At 43.6% G+C, this 20,342-nt stretch overlaps 1 protein-coding gene across 2 annotated transcripts in view; it reads left to right on the forward strand.

The window, feature by feature from the left end:
- The window catches only part of bcar1 (BCAR1 scaffold protein, Cas family member), a 113,944-nt gene that overhangs the window by 74,867 nt on the left and 18,735 nt on the right, over window positions 1-20,342 (forward strand). For both annotated transcript variants that reach the window (XM_061077000.1, XM_061076998.1), the window contains exon 2: window positions 997-1,737. In XM_061077000.1, coding sequence (XP_060932983.1) covers window positions 997-1,737 — 741 coding nt within the window. The remainder of the gene's footprint in view (window positions 1-996; window positions 1,738-20,342) is intronic.

Here is a 20,342-nt window from a genome sequence, read left to right on the forward strand (position 1 = left end):
AGCTCCTATTGGGTCAAGTGAGCTAAATCTAAAGTTTTGAGTCTAGCCGCCATTTTGAAATAAAGAGATTGGCTTTTTTTTACATGCAAACAGGAGTTACGAGGGAAAATACATTAACGTTACACATAGCTGCCAGCTACTCTGAGATAACGCAACAGCAGTCTGTGGGTATTCTTTGATGTAATAATGTGTTTTGGACTGAGTATGGTACTGGATTGGATCATCTGGACCTTTGGCAATGTAATAAGACCATTTTTGTTGGAATGTTATCGAACTGTGGATTACAATGAGGCTTCTTAGGTGAGTGATCTCCATTTTGTAATTGTTTTGTTTTTGTTGCTGATCTGGCTGTGGCGTTGATTGTACCTGCTGTGGTGATCGGATCTTGAAATGGTTTGCATTGATCGAATCACAAGAATCTTAGCTTTACATAGATATGTCGCATCAGTATCTAGCTACACAAAGCAGTTTTGTAAATAACGTTTGACACTTCACAGTCCGACGGCCCGCAAAAGGTCAAGGTCCCAGTGGCCTCGCAAATTATTGTTTTACTTCAACATGACGTTTTAAGACCAACTTAAGACTTTAAATCAACTCAAATTTGGTGAAAACATCCCTTGGACTCAAAGGTGAACTGATTATATTTTGGTGGGCATAGAACATAAAGTCAAAGCCACATTGCCCGTGTTATTTTGAACAGGAAGGCCCAAAGTGAATTTAATTTCATGAATAGAATAGAATTAAGTGGTACCGGGTCAAAGGTCAAGGTCAGTGCAACCTTGCAAAGCACATTTGTATGTTTGTCTTCTCTAAAAATCAGGGAATGTTTAAATTAAAAAAAAATGTCCTTTCTGAATTTTACAGGCAGTCAATGCAGAGAAGCTATGACAGGAGTAATATGATCTCCTCTTCTAGTTTCTTTGTGATTGTGATAACAGTACATTGGATTATAGTATGTAAAATATATTTATATTTCCATCTTTACTCTATCTACAGAATGTGTTGGCAAAGGCGTTGTATGACAATGTGGCCGAATCACCGGATGAGCTGTCCTTCCGGAAGGGAGACATTATGACTGTGTTGGAGCGTGACACACAGGGACTGGATGGCTGGTGGCTCTGCTCCCTCCACGGTCGCCAAGGCATCGTCCCCGGCAACCGTCTCAAGATACTGGTCGGCATGTATGACAGTAAGCAGCAGCAACAGTCTACGCCTTCTACACCAGATCCAGCCGCCTGTTCCACCTCCCTTGTGCAGCAACCCCTCCCCCCTCAGAGTGCTTACACCCAACAAACCCTTGCTCTTTCTTCTGCTGCTATTGCCACATCCTCCGGCTTTGCCAACAAGCCCCTTCACTCAGCTCAGTACACGTCCATGCACCCAACCTACTGCACCCCCAGTCCTTCACAGCCCAACCTTGACTCTGTCTATATGATGCCCCCCTCTCACAGCCCAAAACCATCCCCAAGTTCCCATGGTCTTTATCAGGTCCCCTCTGGCCCAGGTGGACCCAGTCCACTGGCCATGCCGGGACCCCCCAGTAAGGCACCAGCTTTGGCGCAGAGAAAGTACCAGCTGCCTGCAAAGGACATCTACCAGGTGCCCCCTTCTCTTGGCCCAGGGCCCGGCCAGGGAGCAGCCCTGACTGGCAGTACAGGAGCAGGGCAGGATTTGTACCAGGTGCCATCATCCCTTGAAAAGAGGAACTGGGAGAGCAGCAACAAGCCACCGGGGAAGGTAAGTCATAGGTAGACGCAGGAAGAAGGGAAGAAACAAAATGAAGTAAAATTGGAGAAAAATGCTGCCAAAAGATTTACTGTATGAATGTGTGTATGAAATGGTGAATGGCAAAACTGTACTTTAAAGTGCTTTGAGTGATCATCAAGAAAAATATGATAAATACTGACCATTTACCATATGGCATTCACCAGCCACTCAGAAATTAATATTTTCATTGGTAGGCAGAAAGAACTGAACATAAGGGGTAATTCCAAAATAAAACAAACAAAATGATGCCCTTGTAACAGCATCTCAGAGCAGATCTTGTCTTCACACTGCACACCACGCTGTTTGCAACAATTTGCTGATGTTGAGTGTTCTTTTATCCCAAATATGAGAAGAGCCGGTCTCGGCTTGGTTCAACAAGTATTTATTAAGAAGCAATGAAAAGTTTAGCAAAACAATGGGCACCTAACGCACAGCCCCAGCCCTCTAGCGGCACTGTGCGGTCACGAGTCGCGCTGCACAGACGGCGGTTGTATTATTTTATAACAGTTGGTATAATTTTATTGGTCAATAATGAAGGGGAGTCGAGACTTGGTTCTTCCTTGATGGTGCGCAGGTATAGTCCACCCTCTTAGGACGGAAATCAGGAAATAACGAAGAGCAGCTCCCAGTCTCGCTCCTCCTCTGATAGTTGCTGGGCAAATCTTCACTTCATGACAGTTTTAGTTTTGTGTTTCATAAACAAGCCTTGACTCAGCTAACGCCTTGTGGGTCGGTGTTGTTGTTCATTGGAGTAAGGAATATTGTGTTCCTGCTCTTTCGGCTGTATGTTCTGTTTGTGAAAACATTCGCATCCTCCAAAAAAACAACGCCACTCCATCTTCCCTACAGAACCTGGGGCAGCTAATTTCTAAGGTTTATAAGCACAGTGCATTAATGTTAGCCTGACGTTGTCATACTCATTATTCTAGTCAGAATATGAGTCTGAGACCGCTCCATTGGGCTGTGATTATGGGGCGTGTTTCAACTGAACCAGGAAAAGAAATGCCTCTTCGCTCAATTGGATAGACCTACAACCAATCAGAGCAACGTAATATGTGGCGTATGTCAAGCGACGCATAGTTGTTGTCAGTTGTCTGTATCACGAGTTTATTCACTCTCTAAATAAATCAATGGAACTGCTGCTAATGCCGCTCGTATATCCACCGGAGGCAAAGCCCCCAGGAAGCAGCTGGAGACCAGGGCTGCTTGTGAGAGCCCCGGCCGGCGGCGGCGTGAAGAAGCCTCAGCGCTACCGGGACCCGGGAGCGTCCCGGTCACGGGTCGCGGTCCCGGGCCGGCAGCGAGGCTCTGAGAGAGATCCGTCGCTACCAGAAGTCCACGGAGCTGCTGATCCGCACGCTGCGCTGCAGAGCTCCGCTGTCATGGCTCTGCAGGAGGACAGCGAGGAGGAGAAACGGGGGCTAATCGTTTTTTTCAAGCATACACTTCCTTGTTGCTCCAACATTAACAGCGTCCCAACATGTGTCTTTTTTGTCTCATATGTGCTGAGGAGCGTAGCGCAACTCTCTCTTTTTATTTATATGGAAGCATCTACACATCTCAGCTCTCCAGCCGCAGGCAGCGCTGTTTGGTGACGTGGTTGATTACGTCACTGTAGATCATCTGTCAATCATCGTATAAAGCCCGCCCTGACGATTTGATTGGATCGACCAGCTTCGGGTCTATCATAGTTTCTCCCCAACGGAGCGACTCCAGACCGAACTTCCCGAACAACAAATGTTGTGGGCGGGGCTAAGTTCGTCTGGCACCCAGGCTACATTAATGTATGTGTGATGTTTGAATAAGCTACGGGAGATATGCTTTAATATAGAAAGGTTAGGTATGAGAACAAGCTAAAGTACAGTGTATAGTATGCCACAGATTCCCAGTCTCGCACCAGGCAGTGGCTCTTATCAGACCTCTTATAAAGACAGGTGTGAGTCTGACCAGCGATGTGACACAAACACATTCTAACTAACTTCAAGATTAACACCACACAGCAACGGTTATTATAAGTCATTTGTGTGAAGGCCATATATCTGCTCCTGCCCCCACCCTCCTGCTTTTCTTTAGAGTTCAGTTCCATAAACATCTTCACAGACACACACACACACACACAGACAAACATAGATTTTAAAATCCCAACACAGTTCATTATAAGAGAAAGAAATGACTGGAGAGGACAATATAGAGACAGGACAGAGGACTCAGATAGATTGTAGGCTGTGTGTGTATGTGTGTGTGTGGGTCTTTACAGAGGAGGACCAGTGAAATAATAAAATTGTCAATAATTCAGGTCTGATCTTATCATTGGGTGAGTAAGCACTTCACTGTGTGTGTGTGTGTGTGTGTGTGTGTGTGTGTGTTTGGTTATGCATGTGTGATGATGTTAGGTCCAGCTGCTACTTTGCATCTTATCACATAAACTCTTCTCCTCTTGTGTTCCTCTCTCTGTCTCTAACTGCTTAATAATATGTTGATATGTAGGAGCTGAAGTACAATAATTACTTAATGCTAAAGTAAGTTGAGATGTTTTATTAAAAGAGACATATTATGCCCATTTACCACAAGTTGATATGGTTACTTGCGGTCTTAATGAAATGTTTGTTACATATTTTTGTCAAAACACCACAGGGATAATTTAAAACAGCACCCTTTTTACCCTGTCTAAAACAGCCCTCCTCAGATTGACCTGTTTTGAGTTCCCCCCCCCTCTTCCACGAGATACAAGCGCCCGGATTTTTGGCTATCCAATACCTCTGTAGAAATAAGGCTACTGGAGACGAAGATACAATCTTGCAACCATATCGTTTTGAACCAGAATCAGGTGGGCCGAAGCCTGGCTGCGAGAGCCCCAGCTCCCCAGCGCAGCCCCGCAGTGGGATCAGTGGGAGCTGGCACAGCAGCAGCATCCTTCCACACTGAGTCAATGTTTAGAGGTGTCCCGGGGGTCTCCGCCTCTACGATCAGCATGTTTATACGGACACTCAGATGTCTGATGGGTAGCAGCAGCTAGCTAACCCTAGCTTGCAGCAACTTAGATTGAGATCTACGCTTGGGCATCTCACTGGGAGCATTGAAGACTTCCCTGCGGTGTAGTTGGCTGAAGGTAAGTGGCGGTGACACGATGCGATCCGGATGTTTCCGAGGCAGCGGCGGAGACATGATGCGATCCAGGGGTGTCCAAGGCAGCGGCGGATCTGCTAATGCAATGACATAGCGGCAGGGATCGACCATGTAGCGAGACTCCCTACATGGGCATGGTTCGACAATGACGTACTTATCGGTCGTAATCCCACTGGACGCACTCAAGCGTATTGTTCTGACATAGAGAAACCATAACAAATCGCGGGAGTTGTTTTTTTCCAGAGTTTTTGGGTCAGTGTCTACTGTCTACAATGTCTATGCCAGATACCCAAAAAAAACATGTAGAAGCACTACAAAAGTGGAATTTTCATAATATGTCCCTTGAAATATTTTTATATTAAAAAGTTTTTTCGGTGATCATTTGGTATGTTGTCCTGCAGCCTTTTACCAAACTTTTGACCAAGATGTAAACTGGTTACCATGTAAGATATTCTATGATGTAATGCCAATACGTCTCCCGAGGTCAGTCATTCTACTTGGTTGAAAAACCTTTTTAAGTTGGACAATTCATTGCAATCCTGACAAAGTAATACAGACCATTTCAGCTCAAGCCCCTTTTCTGATATTCGTCAAAGAATTCAAATCAATATTTTTTGTTTATTTCCTCAAAATGTTCATACCAAAGGTAAAAATAATTATACTGGATTATACAACCTGGGAACTATATTTCAACCTAATGATCATACCACGAACAATGATGTCAAACCCTTAATCTGCTTGTGAAGTGATGTGTCCGAAGTTACGATATGTTTAGCTGTGCAGTTTCATTACTGTGTTTGGTGAGATAATGGAAGGGGATGTCAATCTGAGAAAATATATTTCAGACATTATCAATAAATCAATCAAATTGTATTTGTATTACCCATATTGACAAATCACAATTAGTCATTAGTCATATAGCTTAACAAGGTGCGATATCCCCTGTCCTCAGGGGCGGCTCCTGGCATAGGCGACATAGGCTGTTGCCTTAGGCGCAGAATGCCGTGAGGGTGCCACAAGTGGCTGATTTATCATGACTTGATAAATACGTTAACCAATGCAGTAACGTCACTCGGGCTGTTTGCCGGCTCATGATTGCCAGCTATGGTGTCGGGGTCCGTTCTATTTTTTTCGCCCATCACGAGCGAATCGGGTCAGAAAGCACACTGAAAATAAATTTTAAGCATCTCGCGGCTCTCCTGGAGTTTAATTTTCCCCGATTTTTGCCCCCACATGATGAAATTTCCCCATCTTTAATTATGTACTTAATCGACACATTTGTCAGTTGTGTCTAAACAGACAGAAACACACAAGCACATAATCTCTTGTGGGGTGCAGCTATAGGCTTGCGTAGACCGGCGTGGAGAAATGCGCTTCCTGTGTGAACAACCAGACTCTTTTTATATTTTTCATGAAATATTTGTTTTGTTTTTTTACAGCCTACATCAAGTTTTGAAATATTTTTTTGTTAACTTCTGGAGTGAAGGTAGCAATTTGCATTTGTGAATGTGTGTGTGTGGGCACCAACATTGCCAGGGCCGGCCCTGCCTGTCCTTAAGCTTCAACAAGAGTAAACTAACAAACCTTAGTAACCAGGGGAAGAATGTAGAAACCTCAAAGAGAGCCACATATGAGGGATCCCTCTCCCTGAATGGACAGAAGTGCAATAGATGTAGCAATAGATGTAGCTAAACACATCAATAAAATTAAAATATTAAAACAAAATTTAATAGAATAAATAGTTTTCAGCATAATTGAAAGGTGTGTCAATGTTTGAAGTATTAATAAATAAGAAAATGTTGGATAGAGATGAAGGGAGCAGTAATGATAATTGAAACGGAGGAGGTTTTGCCGGTAATGGTCGATCAACAACAAACCTTGGTTCACTGCCAAATTTACAGATTAACAACTACAGCAAATTAACAACCTCCTCAACCAGCTGAACGAGTTCTACTCTGGTTTTGAAAGACAATGGGACAAACCTGACACCATCCCCCACGACGTCCAGCCCCTATCCGAGAGCATCACCAACACCAGCTCACCAGGGGTCTGTGACTCTCTTATGCAGCGCGTGAAGCTGGGGAAACATGTCTCTAACCCCCGGAGCATCAGCACTGGATCCCCCCATGGCTGCATTCTTTCTCCTCTGCTCTTCTCCCTGGACACAAACAGCTGCACCTCCACTCACCAGTCCGTCAAACTCCTGAAGCTCGTGGACGACATTACCCTCATCGTACTCCATTCGGGCGGGAAAGTGTCTGCCTACAGGTGGGAGATTGACCTGGTGACCTGGTGCAGTGACAAAAACTTGTAGCTCACCGCTCTCAAAACAGTGGACTTCAGGAAGAGACAAAACCGGCCCACCCCTATCTCCCTGTTTGACTCTCCGGTGGACACCGTGTAGTCATTCAACTTTCTGGGCAGTTTCATCACCCAGGAGCTGGAGTGGGAGCTGAAAATTGTCTCCCTCAACAAAAAATCCCAGCAGAGGATGTATTTCCTGCGGCAGCTAAAAAAGTCCAACCTGCCAAAGCCAATGATGGTGAAAATCTCCACTGCCCTCATTAAGTCCATCCTCATCTCATCCATCCCTGTATGGTATGCTGCTGCTACAGCCATGGACACTTTGGCCAACCCCTCAAACCCTGGACATGAACTCTTTAAGCCACTTCCCTCTGGCAGTAGGCTGTGGGCCATCAGGACCAAAGCCACAGAAACAGTTTCTTCCTGACTGTTGCCGGCCTCATCAATAAAAGCCTGGGACCCCTTAACCAAACTCCACTGATGTCCCTGCCTGTGACACTTTGACACTTTACGAATAACAATAACTGTTCCTGGTTCTGGTCAGGACACGAGCTGCAGCATTTTTGGATAAACTGCAGAGGCTGGTAGAGCATAATAATGAATTACAATAATAAAGTCTGGACATAACGGAAGGTGTGGAAACAGTTTTCTGCATCTTTTTGAGCCAGGAAGTGCATGAATTTTGAAGAAATCTAAAAAGATATGAGTTTGGAAGATTAAACGTAGTTCTTAGTTGACTAAATGAAGCGAATTGGCCATCAATATACAATTCTAGGAAAGTTCTGATCCCTCTCTCTTTCCAAACTGCAAAAACCCCACCTAGTTGTCCAGGCTTGAATGTGTGGTTTTGGCAAATTGGTGCCTGTATAGAGACACAAGGGGCCCAGCGAGCAATCTTTATCTGGTTTAATATTCGCAACAGGGTAAAGCTCTGTCAGATTGACCTGTCTATGACGGTAGGGCTGGAAAACAAAAATGCAGAAAGTGAAGTCCTTCTCCGCCTCTGCACCGCTGCAATTCCAGTAAGTAAGAGCTCTGGAGTTAGCTGCCCAGTAGTAGTGTTTCAGAATTGGCAAACCGAGACCACCCTTTTTAGTGGGTGAGACTTAGATATCCTGTGTGATTTGTAGCCCTGTCATGGCAATTTCTACAATCCCACTTTAACGAGGAAACGAGACTCAAATCTCTTACAGCAGAGGTCTTTCAGGCCAAGGACCCCCAAACAGGTGGAGAGATGGAGCAGGGACCCCCTACTATATATATTGCATAAAATTGTGTTTTATATTAAACTGGGTCTAGTGCCATGTTCAACATAACTACCCTGATATTGTGCATTCAATACTAAGCTATTCAAATATGACACGGTTTCATATATTTATGTTTTTAATTTAAACATGTGCAAGGTACAGGGTGGCCATGCCACTGCCATTTATAAACATACAGTGGGTACGGAAAGTATTCAGACCCCTTTAAATTTTTCACTCTGTTTCATTGCAGCCATTTGCTAAAATCTAAAAAAGTTAATTTCTCAGCACCCCATCTTGACAGAAAAAAAAACAGAAATGTAGAAATTTTTGCAAATTTATTAAAAAAGAAAAACTGAAATATCACATGGTCATAAGTATTCAGCCCCTTTGCTCAGTATTGAGTAAAAGCACCATTTTGAGCTAGTACAGCCATGAGTCTTCTTGGGAATGATGCAACAAGTTTTTCACACCTGGATTTGGGGATCCTCTGCCATTCTTCCTTGCAGATCCTCTCCAGTTCCATCAGGTTGGATGGTGAACGTTGGTGGACAGCCATTTTCAGGTCTCTCCAGAGATGCTCAATTGGGTTTAGGTCAGGGCTCTGGCTGGGCCAGTCAAGAATGGTCACAGAGTTGTTCTGAAGCCACTCCTTTGTTATTTTAGCTGTCTGCTTAGGGTCATTGCCTTGTTGGAAGGTGAACCGTCGGCCCAGTCTGAGGTCCAGAGCACTCTGGAAGAGGTTTTCTTCCAGGATATCTCTCTTCTACTTGGCCGCATTCATCTTTCCTTCAATTGCAACCAGTCGTCCTGTCCCTGCAGCTGAAAAACACCCCCATAGCATGATGCTGCCACCACCATGTTTCACTGTTGGGATTGTATTGGGCAGGTGATGAGCAGTGCCTGGTTTTCTCCACACATACCGCTTAGAATTAACGCCAACAAGTTAAATCTTGGTCTCATCAGACCAGAGAATCATATTTCTCATAGTCTGGGAGTCCTTCATGTGTTTTTTTGGCAAACTCTATGCGGGCTTTCATATGTCTTGCGCTGAGGAGAGGCTTCCGTTGGGCCACTCTGCCATAAAGCCCCGACTGGTGGAGGGCTGCAGTGATAGTTGACTTTGTGGAACTTTCTCCCATCTCCCTACTGCATATCTGGAGCTCAGCCACAGTGATCTTTGGGTTCTTCTTTACCTCTCTCACCAAGGCTCTTCTCCCACAATTGCTCAGTTTGGCTGGACGGCCAGGTCTAGGAAGAGTTCTGGTCGTCCCAAACTTCTTCCATTTAAAGATTATGGAGGCCACTGTGCTCCTAGGAACCTTGAGTGCTGCAGAAATTCTTTTGTAACCATGGCCAGAGCTGTGCCTTGCCACAATTCTGTCTCTGAGCTCCTTGGGCAGTTCCTTCAACCTCATGATTCTCATTTGCTCTGACATGCACTGTGCGCTGTAAGGTCTTATATAGACAGGTGTGTGCCTTTCCTAATCGAGTCCAATCAGTTTAATTAAACACAGCTGGACTGCAATGAAGGAGTAGGTTAGGTTAGGTTAGGTTAGTTTATTGGTCTCCACCAGGGAGAAATTTGTCGTGAAGACAGGGAACATGTTGCATACATAAAAACACATACAGTACAAAAAGAACATCAAGTTAAAAGTCTGGTGGAGTAAACAGACCACTGGACAATCCTTCACATGCAGCAAGCCGACGTGAACGCATTCACATGCTTCCACACCGCTACTCTAACTGTAATCATAAATATACATTCATATCAGCATCACATAACCTCAAGCATACATTAATCCGTTCACTCACATACAGTATGTCCATAGTTTGACTCATAATACATTCATTTCCATATACACATAGCCTATGTTCGTATACATATACAGAAACATTGCAATCATTTCCTGCTGTTGAGAAGTTTGGTTGATACAGGCACAAAGGAATGTTTGTATCGATTGTGCCTGCACAAGGGAAGCCTATATCTCCTTCCAGAGTTCAGGAGAGTATATTCACTATTCAGCACATGAGAACTATCTGTTAAAATGGCATTTGCCTGTCTGATCGTCTCCTGCTCAAAAAGGTCCTGTGGATTTAGGGGGGGTGTTATTCCCATAATCTTGCCAGCAGTTTTGACAAGGCTTGAGATTTCAGCTCTAGATTTAACAGATAGGTTACCAAACCAGCTGGTGATACCATAGCGGAGTATTGACTCAATTGCTGCTCTATAAAAAATTAGCATAATATTTTTGCAAACTCCAAATACTCTGAGCCTACGTAGGAAATGGAGACGTTGGTGAATTTTGGCACAAACATTGGCCACCTGTGTGCCCCATCTCAAATCGCTGTCAACATGGACACCAAGGTACCTGAATGTTTTGACCTGCACAATGTCCTGGCCATGGACAGCCACAGGGCTCTGGTCTCCCATTGATCTAGGATCCAACAACATCTCAACAGTTTTAGTTGTATTAATGAGCAGCGAGTGGGCATCACACCAGTTGACAAACTTGTCAACCGCAAGTTGATGAACACTCAAATTAGTATGTTTGGTGAGCAGGCTAAGTATGACAGTGTCATCAGAAAATTTTACTGTGAATTGATTTGGCTCAGAACTGACACAGTCGTTGGTATACAACGTGTACAGAAAAGGTGAACTAACACACCCCTGGGGGGCACCAGTGCTGCATACAGCCAGATCAGACAAAGCTGAGTTAAACTTAACCTTCTGTGGCCTATTCGATAAAAAAGAATAGTACCACCGAATTAAGAAAGGATTGACATTTAGCTGAACTAATTTCTTCAAAAGAATGTGTGGTTGAATGAGATTAAAAGCGGAACTAAAATCAACAAAAAGAAGTCTAGCATATCCAGCTGGATTTTCTAGGTGCTTCAGAACAAGATGCATTACAGTCGCTATGGCATCACTTGTGCTGCGGTTTTTGGTGTAGGCAAATTGATATTTATCAAGCGCTGGTTGCACAGCTGTTCGAAGCTTCTCTATCATGATCTTCTCTAATGATTTAAAAACATTTGAGGTGATGGCCACCGGCCGGTAATCATTGTCCTCCTGGGGACTGATCTTTTTAGGTATGGGTAGTATAATAGATTTTTTCCATAGTCTTGGCACTGTATAAGTGTCCATGGAAAACTGGAATAGTTTCACCCAGACCGGGGACAGTTCCTCGGCAAAAGATTTCAAAATAAAAGCTGACAGGCCGTCTGGACCTGTTGCCTTTTTAATCTGAATAGTTTTAAAAGTTTTAATGACTGTTTCCAGATCAATTACAATCCTATCCACATTTAAATCACAAATCACAGATTCTAAAACATCGGCACAATCTGCACTGTTATCAACATTAAAACGCATATAAAAATTGTTCAGTTCATTTGCCCTGGTCATTTCGTTATGAGCAAACAGAGGTTTCTTTTTCGCGTCCATGTTCGTCATATGTCTAATTGAGTCCCAAAGTTTCTTAGTATTGCATTCCGCCAAGTTTTGCTCTGCCCGTTCTTTATGTTGATGGCGCGCTGCTGTTATCTTCAGATTTAGGTCCTTTTGGGCCGCTCGGACCGCCGCTTTATCCCCCAACTTGAAAGCGCCTTTTTTCCTTTTAATACAGTCCATAATGTCAGGGGTAAAATAAGATTTATTGTTGGGATACCGTTTAATTGTCTTTGTGGGTATGACAGACTCAATGCAAAAATTGATGTAATCAGTAGTTGCTTCTGTAGCACTGTCTATGTCCGTATCCTTGAGAAAGATATCCCAATCCGTACAAAGGAAGCATCCCTTCAGCTCCTCCAATTTATCATTAGTCCATACCTTCACCGTCTGAGTAACCGGTTTGGTAGATTTAAAAACAGACCGATATGTGGGAAGCAGCTGAATTACGTTATGGTCTGAGTTTTTAAGTGGAGGTCTGGCTCTGGCAGTATATGCATCTTTAATATTCCCATAACATTTGTCCAGTATATTATTATTCCTGGTGCTGCACTTCACATATTGGTCAAATCCTGGCAGCGTTTTATTTAAGCTGCAATGATTGAAATCCCCAAGTATCATCATTGGGGCATCAGGCTTGCTTTCTAGATGACGGTGAACACAGTCTGCGATTAGATTTGCTGCCCTGCCCGCATTACCGCTGGGTGGGACATAGACAACGCACACAAACAAATTGGTAAATTCCCGGGGGAGATAGTGTGGCCGCAAGGTGACACACAAAAGCTCTAAATCGGGGGTGCATATTCTGTCCCTCACTGCAAGGTTTCGGCACCATCTGTCATTGATGTAGATACACACGCCCCCTCCGCGGAGTTTACCTGAGTTTGCGTCTCTGTCCAAACGTACATGGGAAAACCCCTCAATCTGAATAAAATTGTCCGGAACATCCTTACCGAACCAAGTCTCCGTAAAAGCCATAATGCCCGACTCCCGATATTCATAGCAGGCTCCCACCTGTTGACGCAGATCATCCATTTTATTTTTAAGGGAGCGGGGATTGCATAGGAGCATTGGCGGTAGCGGTAGCTTGGTGGCTGATTGTATGCGCCGTCTAATGCCGCCTCTCCTGCCACGCTTCCTAGCCCTGCTTCGCCGATACTTTCCCCCCTGGTGTCGGCACAGTCCGCCAGGGACATCCTGCAGAAGACCAGGCGATGGTAGTGCGCCGCTCTCCCGCAGTCCCAGCAGCTCTAAACAGCTGTATGTCCTCAGGCCGCTGTTATTGATAGGATCCTCCGCCATGCATTGGGTGACGGGTCCGGCCAGGATCATCCACGCCAACACCAGTGCCTTAATTCCTCGCCAATTCACTCCACGTACACGCATCATACAGCTCAAAGCATGAGCTGTCATCTCCAATAAATCTGCGCATTTAATCCACCGAAGCCAGACATTAAACGGGGACATGACAAACAAACAAAGGACATGCAACAGGAGCCCTTCTCCATGTCGCCAGCAGAGCAGCGCCATGTAAGTAGAACCATCTCAAGGAGGATCAGAAGAAATGGACAGCATGTGAGTTAAATATGAGTGTCACAGCAAAGGGTCTGAATACTTAAGACCATGTGATATTTCAGTTTTTCTTTTTTAATAAATTTGCAAAAATTTCTACATTTCTGTTTTTTTCTGTCAAGATGGGGTGCTGAGTGTACATTGATGAGAAATAAAAATGAACTTTTTTGATTTTTGCAAATTGCTGCAATGAAACAAAGAGTGAAATATTTAAAGGGGTCTGAATACTTCCCGTACCCACTGTACATCTTGCATACAACACTGAGCTAGAAGTAATTCACAGATTCATGTTTTTATTTTAAACATACATGTAGAAGAGACAGTGAATCTCCAAGCTATCTGTGGATGGCACACATACTCCCACGTTAGTGAGATGTCGGACCCTGATGGGTAGCACACAACTTATCTAATCTTGGATGGATGAAGGTTGTCAGGCAGAGGGTCAAATCAGCCTCACAATATGTCGGATGCATGTTAATGTGTATTGTAAGACAATTATATTCGTGAAAAAAAAAATTATAAATAATTTAAAAAATTGTCTAATCAACCAAAGATTTCGCGGCCCCCCTAGGGGTCGCGGACCCCCTGTTGAAGACCTCCGTCTTACAGTATTGTCACACTTTAATGCTCAGAGCATGGTGCATACGACAAAGGTTAGTTTGTAATATGCACACCGATGGAAAACAGTTCTTTGTCTTTATACATTTGGCTCACCCCTCCCACTCTGGTTACAAAGTCAAAGGTTGGGATCTTCTGATGACATGAAAACAACAACGGCTTGTTAAAGCAATCAGGCCAAGATTCATTCAGTAGTACAGGATACAGCATGATCAAGGTTACACAGGGGCTCCAGCGCTATGTTAAATAGCAAGGGGGATAAAGGGTTCCCTTGGCGAACACCACATTGCAAAGGGAACGGTTTGGATCCCCATTTGTAAGGATGAAGGATTTTGGATAATTATTTAAAATTTTGACACAACGTGTCCCCAAATCCAAACTTCCTTGCTTGCAAATCAGCCTTTTTGCTAATACTTTTGTTATTATTTTCAAATCACAATTTAGCAGGGCAATGGGCCTGTAATTCCCAGGATCCGTTTATCTTTACCTTGTTTTAATAGAACACAAATGTTTTCTTCGCTCAAGGAGGCTGGGAGCCTCTTATTTTTAAAAGTATCGCAAAACATTCTCATTAATATAGGTGTGAGAGCATTTTTAAAAGCCTCGTAAAGCTCGGGGCCAAACCTATCCGACCCGGCCGCCTTTCCAGAAGGGAATACTTTTATTGCCTCCTCTACCTCAGATGACAAGAAATCCAAGTCCAAATTTCCCCTGAAGGCGGCATCCAATTGTGGGAGTTGTAGCGGTTCGAAGAAACAAATTAAGTCTTCCTGTGCAGCTGTGGATTTGGACGTGTAAATATGAGTAAAAATCCTGAAATAGATTGTTGATATCTTTCAAGTCAGTAAGCATCAGGCCAGATTTGGATTTTATTTTTAGAGATTGCTCGTTTCGCTTGTTCTCCCTTTAACTGTTTTTGTTAACTTTTGTGGTTTGTCGCCAAACTCAAAGTGTCTGTTTAAGTTTGAGAAGTGTTTTACCAATCTGTCCATCCATAATAGAATTGTATTCATATTTCAATTTGGGAATATTACTATAATCTGATTGGAGCAAAGAGCTTTTATAACGCCGTTCAGCAACCAGCAATTCTCCATCAATCTTCTCCATTCTATTTCTTCTAGCCGTTTTCAATGTAGCTATATAAGAAATAATGTGGCCTCTGATATGAGCTTTTAATGTTTCCCACAATGTTGAGTCACTCACCTCCCCGTTGTCATGAGCTCAAGAAACTGTTAAATATTAGTTTTTATGTATTTTTTAAATGCTTGGTCTTGGAGTACAAGGGGATTGAAACGCCAGGTATAGGGTTGTCTGGGGAGGGACATTCTGAGGTTAAACTCAACCGGACTATGGTCTGGTATTATTATATTGTGATTTTTGACCTTGTCAATATTGGAGACCAGTCTAGAATCGACTAGAAAATAGTTGATCCATGTATAGGACTTGTGTACATTAGAATAAAAAGAATAATCACGATCAGATGGATGTTTCAGTCGCCAAGTATCCACCACCTTCTGTGACTTCATCAAATTATTGAGAGTTTTAACAGCCACAATACTGGGGGGAGGAGCTGAGGATTGTCTGTCCAGATATGGGTCAAGATAACAATTAAAGTCATCTCCGATCATTGTATGGCTTATATGACATTTACCAGTACAACGGTGAGTAGATTTATATATGCAGTCAGGATTAAAAACCTGCCATTTGGATCAATTATGGATGACTGAACACGGAAAGGTATAGTCTTATGGGAAAGGACGGCCACACCTCTAGCCTCAGATTTGAAAGGAGATTGATAGACCTGTGTGATATCATGTCTACATTTGTAACTTTGGCCTAATCTTATGCTGTAATTGCATGTTATGATTGAAACAGTGGAGTGGGGAGAGTGGTCCGCACCAGTTCTCAGTCAGCTGCTCGGCGTCAGCCGGAGGGGGCCCCCCGCCCGCGCGAAGGGAGGGTTCCTCCAGCGGGTGCCGTAGCTGAGGTGAGCCGCAAGAAGGGCCTGACACGCGTGCAGAGTCGCTGCATCCGATCCAACTGGTCCCCGCCTTCCGCACTGGCAACGGACACCGCCCCGCGGTCCAAGAGGAAGAAAGTCCCCGCACCAGCGACGCTGTGAGGGGCCTCAGACGAGGACCTACCCCCCCAAAAAACTTCGAGGCAGGCCGCACACCGATCCTCCGGCGGCGTGGAGAGGAGGGCGACGGGGAGACTGCTCCCCCAACTAGTTTTTTTCAACTAGTGTGCCGCGGCACACTAGTTGAAAATCACTGGGCTACATGACTTAAATCCCAGAGACGCAAGAAGAAAACAAATATATATTTTACTATAAATGACAAAATAGTAACTCGCAGTGACTTCGACAAGTAACTTTAATCTGATTACTGGTTTGGAAATAGTAACGCGTTAGATTACTCGTTACTGAAAAAGTGGTCAGATTAGAGAAACGCGTTACTAAGTAATGAGTTACCGGCATCACTGAGTATCAGCTTATGCTGATGATGTAAATGTCCTTGTGCAGGGTCAGGGGGACATTCAAGAGTTAGAGGGCATTCTGCCCTTGTAGGAGAAGGTTGCTTCAGCCATGGTTAACCGGTAGAAAAAGAGGCATGTTTGCTAGGTCAGTGCAGTGTAGAGATCACACCCAGTCTTCCCGGGAAGCTGATGAAGGGAGACAGAGGTATGACCTAGCTGACAGCCGAGGTCTGGCTGACAAGTGGAGTGAAGAACAACAATACATCTTCCCTTCCCTGAATGTGAGTCCTGTTGAGGGGGAGGGGAGTGAGGAGAGCAACCTACTGTTATCCCTAAAGACTCCAGCACTGGGAACATACAGCTCATGTGAAGGGAAGCAGCTCTACTCTAGCTGAAGGTTCTGAACAACTAAATAAATTCCCAATGTTCACGAAAATCAATGGCAAAATTCTCATGTCTTGGTAGATGTAATGTGAACAATTTTTAGAAATGTATGTCAATAACAGCATTTTATTTTTATGTTTTGCACACTATCAGCATGTCACCTGTTGCAATCCATTGAAATGCATCATCGTTAAACACCAGTTTCTCACTCATCGATCAATCAAACTTTGTGAAAATAAATTACAGGCATCTCTATACTGTCTAGATGAAGCACAGAAATTATCAAAATTGTATCTAGATTACTATTATTATAATGTTTTACAGTAGCAATAGTCAGCAGCCCTGCAGACTGCCTTAAGACATATTGTTAAGTGACAGAAGTGTGAGAGAAGTTGGGTCACCTGGCAGATCAAGATCATCAAAATCACGACTTGACTTCATTGTCCAAGGTTGGGAGCTCAAATCCTGGTTGAAGCACAATAACTCGGCTTAAGTCAATTCATCTAAAACAGGGGTCTCAAACTCAAATTACCTGGAGGCAGTATCTGGGTGAGGCTGGGCCGCATCAGGTATTCCACAAAAAAAAAACTTTGCTAAAAAAATCCAAACTTCTCTAATGTCATTACTAACAGTTATTTAACTTCAATGGGTTCTTCTGAACATGAATAGAATATTGAAGAACACGAACAGTTCTTGTAAACATGGCTTCTCTTGCCTACTTCTTGCTGCCAGAGACCTGGCAGCGCTTCCTCTCACATAGCTGAGCCACATTTGGCTTGAGGGAGGAAGCAGTTGAGACCCTCAGTATGGCTTGAAGATGATCATCAGTAAGCCTGGACCTGTACCTGGACTTATTGAAGTTCAAGGTGGAGAAGAGCTTTTCACACAAATATGTGCTCCAAAAAAGGCACATGGTCCGCTTGAACATTCGGGAAAGCTCAAGGAAGCTGGGGTTCAATTCTCACAAAAATTGCCCCAGCTTGTCTTCCTTTCCACTCACCTCCCTGAACTTGGCTTTGAGGTCAGAGTTGCACTGCAGGCCAATGAGCTCCATTTGAAGCACAGGAGGGGCATCTTGCACATCAAAGGAGAAGGGATCCGCAAAATTTTTGTAAAAGTCGCTCTGTGCGTCTTGAAGTCTGCAAATCTATGATCAAATTCCTCCTGTAGCCTCACATTTTTCTATACATTTTTGTGCTTACTTTGTGCCGGCGTGTTGGCTTGCCTGCGTTCTGGGACTTATTTGAGCAGATCCGGTACCTCTCGTATCGAAAAAAATATGAACATTAAAAAAAGTTTTTTAAGAAATGATTAAAATAAAACATAACAATATAATGTAATCACTAGAAAATTACGGAGCCCCTGTTGACATCGGTGGATGAATTACTAATTTGTGGCCACGCAATAACAAGATAATCTAATAAATTATATATAAAGCTTTCTTAACAACAGCATCACAATTTCATAAAATAATAACAAATGCAGACTTCTAAGATGAACCAAAATAACTAGCACATCGTCATGTACAGTCCGTGGCTCGGTGCGTAAATGTCACCACCAGAGGATGAGGGAATTTAAATCATTAAAATTCATCCACACATATCAGGTGTAAATAATAATGTAAAACAGCCCAGACTGTAAAATGTAGATATTAGCTCAATGACGTGTTAAAAACTGCTGCGGTTTAGAATAATCTGTCTGCGTAAAGAAGCTCCCAAAACCTCACAGCGCAGCGTGTGCGTAAAGGAGCCGTGGTGTCCCTTGAATTTGCCTTCAATTTAACAAATTGTGTGTGTGTGTGTGTGTGTGTGTGTGTGTGTGTGTGTGTGTGTGTGTGTGTGTGTGTGTGTGTGTGTGTGTGTTCCGTTCCGCTGGACACAGAAGTCGCCTTTGCTCAAGACGCCACTTTATTAATCACTGACATAAAGACTGATACCGTCACTGCAGTATAGCCTAAATAAGTCCCACTGCATTGTAAGTGGCATGTGTGTGCTGTTTTAAGCGGCGTTTTATGTGCGTTCCGGGACCTGTGCTCGTCGTACCTGCGCTGTGATATGTACTTAGCGTTCCGGCACCTTGTGATTTATAAATGAAGCACTGGATACATCATGACCTGCGCGAAAGAGGGCAGAAAACTATGAATTTCACCCTCCTGAACCGCACATCTAAAGCCACTCTTTTCTCTCCCGGCTCTCTCTCTCACTCACTCTCACACGTACACACACACACGACCCCGCCCCCCATGTCACTCACTTACATGCTGCGTTCACTGGTCAGGCACACAGTAGGAAACCAGAACATCATAACATTGTCCCACACAGCAGCTAACAGCGGAGCTGCTACAATGTTTGTGCGGGCCGCACTAACATTAAACTTTCATATTAAGGTGGGGGCCACAAAATATCGTCCCGCGGGCTGCAATTGGCCCGCGGGCCACGAGTTTGAGACCCCTGATCTAAAATGTATCATGAAAAGCAAATTTTCCTCTTCCTGCTCTTTTTTTCAACTTCCTCCTATACTTCCCCAAAATGCCCGGCTACGACCCATTGCTGCTCTTAGTAGCTACAATCTTTTTGTAGGCATACGCATTCCTCCTCCTCAGGTGGTGAGGGCAGGCACTCTCGTTTAAATTCAGGGAGTATGACACCTGACTGAAGGTGGGTACAGTGAAAGCCGTCATTGACTTTAGCCTCATCCATGTTCTCATCATCTGCAATCTCGATATCAGAGTTTGGACTTTTACATTTTGTTTCCCTCTTATGTCTATTTGCGATATAAATCAAATAAACAGAAAACAATTTTTTTGCGCATTTATGTTTATGTAATGGTCTTAAAAATTGTTTAAATGCACAAAACACATTTGACCTGCTTGTACAATCATCCTGTGCCACTGCACTTTACTTATAACATTTCATACAAACCACCAAAGTGAAAAGGTGTATATAACGGACACACTTTTTTAAATTTAATTTTGTATTCTTTTGCTTTTATGTATTTAATATATTTATTTATGCTCTTGTCTACCTCATTCGGAGGTGCCTGCTGATGTAACAGCTTAATTTGTCTGGTGATAACCACATGGGATATTCACCATCTAGTCCTATATTGTAAAATAGTTATGAATCTATGATTTCGGATCACGACTCTGAATCGTTCCAGGCACTTTAAGAGGATAGTTAATCTAAAAATAAAAATGCAGTTTATCTGCTCACCCCTATGCCGATGGGGGGTTGAATGAAGTGTTTGAGTCCACAAAACACTTCTGGAGTCTCAGGGGGTCAACTTTTTCAGAGCAGAATCTAATACAATTGAAGTCAATGGTGAGTCCTTCTTCAGATGTAATTAACCACATAAAAACCATAACATGACTCCTAACTGCTCCTGTGGTGTCATCAAAGTGT

Source organism: Limanda limanda, chromosome 8, assembly GCF_963576545.1.
Source record: "Limanda limanda chromosome 8, fLimLim1.1, whole genome shotgun sequence".
Classification (NCBI taxonomy): Eukaryota; Metazoa; Chordata; class Actinopteri; order Pleuronectiformes; family Pleuronectidae; genus Limanda; species Limanda limanda.